The following is a 7,926-nucleotide window of genomic DNA, read 5'->3' as shown; positions in this document are numbered from 1 at the left end:
TGGAGCCTTAGGAGGCTTTCTGCCGGGGTCGGTTCTGTGAGCTGATGGGTCTGATAGTGACCGAACTGGTGATTTTCCTCGCGTGTACACGTGTGTGGGAGTGTATTTCCTGGAACATTTTTGTTGGCTAATACCTTTCAAAGAAGGTGTGCGTCGCTCCCAATATCGTCCTTTAACGTGTCTCAAAATAAGCATAACATCGAGGGCTTTAAACAGCAAAAATGGAAGGAGGGTGGAATGGTGGAGGAAGCTTTGCTTTCTTTGGGTAAAGATTTTAATTAAGTGTTCAGACACAACACTTGCAATGTGGAATAACTTAAACCGTTGCTTAAGATTTGGGGGGAGTTCTTTTGTCTTGAGAAAATACATAATCTTCACCAGATGTCCAGATTTCCCGAAGAACAACTTCATTAAAATCTTACTTATATAAGAAAGAATGCATGGAAATACAGGCCTATCCCCCACATGACCAAGTGTATTTATCTTGCACAGGTTGCTTTGTTTGGTTTTTATGAAGCTTTCTCTTACAAGTAAATGCAGAACATTCAAACATGTTTAAAATTTCCTTTTTCACCTTTAACCAAAACAGGAGTTAAGAAATGGAGATGATGACTGAGAAACAGAGAGACAGTAGGTATTTCTGGAACAAGACTCCTGAAAAAAGCGATTATGAGGCTGTAGAAGCGCTTATTTCTATGAGCTGCAATTGGAAATCAGACTTCAAAAAACATGCAGAAATGAGACCTATAACTCCAGCATCTGATATGTCAGAAGAGAGCGATGAGACCTTGCTTCCTGGAGCAGCGGACTTCAATGCGATACCAGCTTTTGTAAGTTTCTGGATTTGTACATATGTGTGCTTGTTTTTAACAACCAGTGTGGTGATAAGTTGGTAATGTGCCCCCCTTTACTGTGTCTCTCTCCCACACACAGTGCCTGACCCCCCCTTACAGCCCTTCTGACTTGGAGATGTCACAGGTGGTCAGCAAGTCGCTGGCCGAGGGTGCCAAATCTCCTCTGCCTGCTGTGCCTCGGAGAGAGGCAGAGAGGCCTCCAGCAGCTGGGCCCCTGAAAGCTCAGGTGACAAGCGTTATTCGCCACACAGCCGATGCCCAGCTTTGTAATCGCCAAACCTGCCCGGTGAGAACAGCCAGTGTGCTGAAATACCCGGATGGTGCTTCGAGGGAAGCCAGCAGTAAGCAAAACCTGGAAGCAGAGCATGCAGAGTGTTCCGCCGTGGTGCTGAGCAGAGCCAGTGATGAGAGCGGAGAGCTGCCGGTGGTGGAAGGGAGAACTGCAGAAACAGCCGTCGCTCCGGTGCCCCTCACAAAGCCCTTGGTCAGCAGCAGGCATCAGGCTGTGCCAGTGATCCCGTCGTGTCCTGCCCAAGGCAGTGGAGCCCCTCCTGTGCCCGTGATTTGCCAGATGGTCCCTCTGCCCGCGAGCAACAACGTTGTGACAGCTGTGGTGCCCAGCGCTGTGCCAAGCCAGCAGCCGGCTCTGTGTCAGCCCATGGTCTTCATGGGCACCCAAGTTCCCAAGGGTGCTGTAATGTTTGTTGTGCCCCAGCCAGTTGTGCAGAGCCCCAAGGCTCCCATTATTAGTCCAAACGGCACAAGACTCTCTCCCATTGCCCCTGCTCCCGGCTTTGTACCTTCTGCAGCAAAAACCACTCCTCCGGCTGATTCTTCGAGAATAAGAAGTCACATTTGCAGCTACCCAGGATGTGGGAAAACATACTTCAAGAGCTCCCATTTGAAGGCCCATGTCAGAACACACACAGGTTAGTTGCTGTTGCTGGATGGTAAAAACTAATGTAGAAAATTGTGGTTTCATTCACAGGGTGGTAAGGTTCTAGCGATTACCGGATTTGTTCATGGAACAAATTGTGGGGCAGCAATGAAATCCTTTTTACTGCCAGTGTGCATTGTAATGCTGCCTAATCTCAGACAGGAAATCTCCTGCAGGGGAAGTTGACTCAGCAGTTTGCCTGGGCTCGACTTGCTTCATGTCAGAAGACGCCCTGTAATGCTCCTGATGAGTGTGGAAACAAGGCTTTGCCCTGTGCAGAGTCTGCTTTTCCAGAGTTAAAAGATACCTTACTAGGCTTTTCCTCAAGGATGCTTTATGTCAGAAGTGGGTAACACTTAAAAGAGATTATTTTATGGAGAATATAAGGCTCTACTCCATACTGTTCCTGCCTTGGTGATTTTAGAGTAATTTCTCCATGCCTCAGCTCTTAATTCCAGCAGTAGCAAGAGTCACATGTACTTTAACATGGCCTCGCAGTGCACGACCAGGGCTCTGTGCAAAGCATTGTTACTGATTGTGTTTCAGAGGGCAGTTGTAGGCATGCTAAGTTGTCACAATCTGCAGTTCACGTGGGGCTGAATTAGAATCAGCTGTCTGGAGATGTAAAGAGCACCTCAAACTGGTTCCAGAGAGTAGTTAACCCTTTGTACTGCTTAATCTTAAGGATGGCGAGTCTGTGTGTTTAAATATTGGTATATAAACAATTTTCCACATTTCATATATCTAATTAAGTAGATTTTTCTTCAACTGTAATTATAGAAGCTTTTCTTTAAAAAAAGGCGAATTCTGCCAAATTCAGGACAGTGGTGTTTGCTGCTCATGTACTACTCATAGGGGTTTTTCCTCTTTTTTTTATCTTTTAGGAGAAAAGCCTTTCAGCTGCAGCTGGAAGGGCTGTGAGAGGAGGTTTGCACGATCTGATGAACTGTCTCGCCATCGCAGAACGCATACTGGGGAGAAGAAGTTTGCCTGCCCCATGTGTGAGCGGCGGTTCATGAGGAGCGACCATTTAACGAAGCATGCCCGTCGCCACTTGTCGGCCAAGAAGTTGCCCAACTGGCAGATGGAAGTGAGCAAGCTGAACGACGTCGCTGTGCCGACCGCAGCAGCCACCGCGCACTAGAGAGGGCTTGTGCTGAAGGCGGTGGAATTAACTGTTGTCACTGGGATGTGCCACCTGGAAAAAGGCTTTTCCTCCCAGTCTGTGGTTCTCCCGCACTGGCTGCTGATGGCAGAGCAGCAGGGAGGCAGTGGTAGTCTGTGCTGTCACAAAAACGTTGTTGGGAGAACTGGTGGCTGACTGGAACAGCGGGTGTCTTGCACTGGTAAGGAGAGAGAGAAAGGGAAGGTTCTGGAGCAGAGCATGTACTAGTTCTAAATCTTGCAAATTGCTGATAGATACTCGAGGTCAGTCACATGTAAGTGTTGCTGAAGGTTTGCTGCTGGCGCTCAACCAACTCTGGTTTTAACTTCTTGTTGTCAGTCTTCAGTGCAGCATGGACTAGGAAGACAGCAGCGTACAGGCGCAGGTGTGAAAGCCCAGATTGCACCCATGTAAGATAATCTAAATCAGTTTTCCTACTTCTGCCACCTTTTCTTGGTAGGAATCTTTTTCTCCTACCCATTTTCTGGCCCCATTGTAAGTGGTGCTTTGGTGCCAAACTCCTGGAGATTTGAGACCGATGCTCCAGCACAGGATGTTGGACACAGCCTGGTCTGGAATGGCTTGGGATGGGCACCCAGGGGCACTGCCTGGGCGATTCAGAACCCTCGCTAGCTTTGATACTGTCCCAGCTTCTCTGGCAAGCTTTGTACTCCTTCAGCTGATTGTACCTGGGCATGGGGCGATGCTTCTGCTCCCGTTTTGCTGCTGGTTTCCTTCACCCTCTCTCACAGCTGTGTTCACTGCAGGGACACAGGGCACTTTTAAGAGAAATGCAAGTGAAACTGCTCGGGTTGGTTAAGGGAGAAACCGAGACTCTTGGGCTTCTTGAGCGTGTTATTTGAGAGATGGTTTATACTAAAAATGAAATGGATATATTATGTATTGTATTAAATTAGAAAGTTGTGATTTGAAAGGTAAAACAAGGCAGTAAAGACATCGGTCTAGAATTTAAACTGTAGCTTTTGTCACAAATAATGCATCAACTTTCACTATCTGTATTTTATCATTCATTTTATGTTGAGGACACCTACCAGAAAGTGGAGAGTTTGACAATAGTGTATTAGATACGCTTTTTGTGACTACTTTAAAGATTTGCACATTTCTTATGTTGTACTTTATACTTTGTTTACAATAAACCCGATTTTCTTTAACACAAACCTCTTCTGTTTTTAAATCATAGCAGAACTTACCTCTTTGCAAGGAGAACTGGGCAGCGTGTGGGCAGCATGGTTCTCTACCTGCTGCTGCCTCTGCCTGCCTGTGGGCAAGGGGAGCTGGGCACTGGGTGCTGTTCCTGCTGCTCAGCTCCTGCCTGCAGGGATTCCAAGTTTCGCAATTGCTGTCCGTTGACTCCTGCCCTTCCCACAGGGTGTTTGGAGGAGGGGCACTCCTTACCTTGCCCTGCCTGACGAAGCAACCTGTGGAGGGAAAACCTGAGTCACTGCTTTTTCTCCTTGTCCCAGGGAGTACGCCACTGCAGCCCGGTGTGAGAGAGACATTCCCCAGGAGTGTGAGTCCTGCTCTACCATTCAGGGGATTTTACATTTCTTGGGCACAAGAAAGTAGTGAACAGTTCTGAGTCTGAAGCTCTTCCGCATCTGCAACTAGCCATTGGCTAGGGAGCTGGTTCCCTTCAACAGACTGCCTGGCACACTGAGCTTTGAATCCAGGCTCTCCTCTGCAGTGCATTCAGGGGTTTCAAACCACTCCACCTCAGCAGGGAGCTGATCTTCAACCTACCCAGGCGCATGCCCTCATGCTGCTGTGCAATAAAAGAGGAATGAAAGGGCATTTCCATGCCGTGGCTGTCCCCGCTGCCCATGTTTCCCAAAGGAACAGTAGCTGCCAGTGCTGGTGGTGTGGAACTCACATGCTTGGATCCTGCCCTGCCAGCACCCACCAGGGCACCAGGGGCGGGAGGCTGCAGGGGAAACCCTGCTTCTGGCCTTGCCGCGAGCCAGGTAAAATAGAGGTGCTCACTCCAAGTCCAGGTTTAGCAGTGAGAACTGCACTTCCCACTGGTTCCAGCCCAAGGTGGAGCCATAACCATGATTTTTGCCTCACATGCCTGTTTTTTAAGCTTAACCATGGGAGCCAACTGGGAATGAAACCAGCTACTGGGGTGGTTAACCCAAGTCTGCTTTGCAAAATGTAGTTGAAAGGGCATTATTAGACACCTCTTCAATGCTGATTTTATCATGCAGTCACATTTGGTTGTATAGCAGGAAGCTTAATGGTTATGAATTTTCCAGTTTTCTGTCAGTAATTAGGAGTTCCTTATTCCCGTATGCAAACCACACACCCCCCTCCTATTCTGTCCTCCTGCTTGGGTTTAGTCATGAAGCAGAAATGCAAACCAAAACACTCTCAGCAAACCCCCATGATCAGTACTTGGATGCCAACACCGGTGGTGCTGGCTGCGGTCAGGCTGTTGTTGCTGTGCAGACATCTGGCCCCAGGAAGCTGACCCAAGGGGATCCAGAAGATCAGCATATATTCTTGGAAGCAGATTTCAGAAGTATCTATAAACCCTTCATCTTGCTGCTTAGCCCTGATCTCCAAAGCCATGTGTGCACATAAAAATTGATGCTGCAGGAGTGACATCCATTGCATTCCAGTCTCACAAGTTGTCCTGGGAAAGGCAGGATGTGTGCAAAACAAAGCGATATATATGCCGCACGCTTGGTGTGCTTACCTTGCTGATAGACGCTGGGGGAGACAGGGTCCCTTTGAGGGGACAGAGGGTGCCTGCCCGCCCCAGGGGCTTGGAGTCTGCATATCCCACTCCCTGCCCAAACCAGGATGGGGACCTCTTATACTGGGGCACCCTGCATGTGCCTTGAGCATGCCTTTGCCCGTGCTTGGAGATTTGGATCTCTCCAGAGAGAAGGCTGGAAAAAGCAAGCATTTTCCCTTGTGGTTTGGAGAAGAATAATTTCCATTACAGCAGGAGTATTTGTGGGAGGCTTGGATGCTCTGTGAGTGAACTAACATGTATTTTAAAGGAAGAAGGGTCCTGCGTTGGGGCAACTTGTCCAGAGCCACGGATGCAGCTCAGACATGAATCAGGGCAGCACGTCCACCCATCCCACCTGGAGAGCCTGGCTTTCTGAGGTTTTTCCTCCCGAGCTTTACCACCCAGAAGTGCTATTTCAAGGCACCTTTAACCAGCCCATCCTGTGATCCTGACAGGGGGTCTGTACAGCCTTGGTGTTGGAGTGGGAGCCACAACACCCACCAGTGCTAGGGTGGTGAGACATGGGAACAGAGTGCCCAGAGAAGCTGTGGCTGCCCCATCCCTGGCAGTGTTCAAGGCCAGGGTGGAAACAGGGGTTTGGAGGATCTTGGTCTAGTAGTAGGTGTCCCTGCCCATGGCAGGGGGGTGGAACTGGATGATCTTTAAGGTCTCTTCCAACTCAAACCATTCTTTTATTCTATGAACACAAATGTGGCACACACCCAAAGGGCCAGGAGGAAGGGCTTTATCGTCGGTTGGCCCCAGGTTCGCACACAGTGTGCAGAGGCATCAGGTATTCCCCTGGCAACTCCCCACTTTTACTGTAAATAGATGATTCATTTGTCTGCTTTGGCAACAAACTTGGATCACCAAGGAAACACTCGCAAGTTGCCGGAAAAGTTAGAGCACAAAATCAGGTCAAGAGGAGTGATGAATGAATGAGTACGTGCACTGCAGGCTCAGGCTCCCTGTTCTGTACCACAGATTTTCTGCAAAACCTTTGCTGTTCCTGGAGCATGTGGTCAGGGGGATGATATTCTGCTAGAACAAATGCTTCTGGAATATGTCTTATGATGTAATTGAGCTCATCATCTGGAGATTCCATGCCTTTTGTAGGAAAATGGGGATCTTGAACACTTTCTGTTGTCACCAAAAGATAATATGATACTTCAGCAGTAAGAAAACAAGATAAAAACACATCTTTAGCCATCTCATTATGTTCACAAGCAGACAGGGGCTACACTTGTTAACACACTTCCTGTGCTGGGATGTGAATCAGGTAACAATCATATAAAATACATTAAATGATTCAGAAGCTTTGTTAGGAGAACATAGTTTTGATGAAACTTTATATTTGCTTGTCTGTTCTATTCTGAAAGTCAAGGTAGTTGTCTGGTGGACAGATGGCTGCTGTTACCACTACTTCAACTGCTCGGAAGGTTTCAGTAGGTGTCAAGGTACCCACATAGGCAACGACTGCCCTAGCAACCAGATGCAGCTGTGGTGGGGCTGCCTATGCACTCACTGCTGTGGTGTGGCATGAGCACATCCTGCTCAGCTAAACAGTCCCCAGGGATCCAGCAAGACCCAAGTGGCTTTGAATAGTTGAGCCATACAGCATCCTCTGTCTCCTGGCTGTCTCCATCACACACAGGAGGAACTGACATTTGTCAAGTCTATTTTATTTTTAAACTTTCACAAACTTCTTGTTTCATTAATGGCATCTGGGCCGAATTCCACACAGTTGTCATCGTGTAAATGTGAGGGCTGGGATCTTCACGGCGATAGCTGGGGGACTGGCATGGGGCACTTACTGTGAGCAGCAACCTCAGGCAGTTTAAACGCTTCTGCTTGGGAAACAGCTTTCAGTGTGTAATTGCCTAGCAGGTGGCTGGAAAGTACAACTCCCACCTCCCCAGAATGAAAAGAGAAAGAGAGTATCACATGCAACCTGAGTGGATTAGAATCATAGAATCATAGAATAGCTTGGGTTGGGAAGGACCTTCAGATCATCTAGTTCCAACCCCCCTGCCATGAGCAGGGACACCACACACTAAACTGTGTCACCCAAGGCTCTGTCCAACCTGGCCTTGAACACCTCCAGGGTTGGAGCATTCACAACTTCCTTGGGCAACCCATTCCAGTGCCTCACCACCCTCACTGTGAAGAACTTCTTCCTTATATCTAATCTAAACTTCCCCTGTTTAAGTTT

At 48.2% G+C, this 7,926-nt stretch overlaps 1 protein-coding gene across 1 annotated transcript; it reads left to right on the top strand.

Annotated features, from left to right (window-relative positions):
• Window positions 1-599: 599 nt before the first annotated feature.
• On the top strand, window positions 600-2,935 carry KLF10 (Kruppel-like factor 10). Its single transcript, XM_010011052.1, has 3 exons — window positions 600-830; window positions 934-1,783; window positions 2,676-2,935. Exons 1-3 carry the CDS (start codon window positions 600-602, stop codon window positions 2,933-2,935), a joined length of 1,341 nt encoding a protein of 446 aa, XP_010009354.1.
• The last annotated feature ends 4,991 nt before the right edge of the window (window positions 2,936-7,926 follow it).

The sequence above is a fragment of the Nestor notabilis genome, unplaced genomic scaffold (genome assembly GCF_000696875.1).
Source record: "Nestor notabilis isolate BGI_N333 unplaced genomic scaffold, ASM69687v1 scaffold22483, whole genome shotgun sequence".
In the NCBI taxonomy this organism is placed as follows: domain Eukaryota; kingdom Metazoa; phylum Chordata; class Aves; order Psittaciformes; family Psittacidae; genus Nestor; species Nestor notabilis.
Note: the sequence above shows the minus strand (reverse complement) of the source record. Positions and strands in the feature narration are given on the sequence as shown.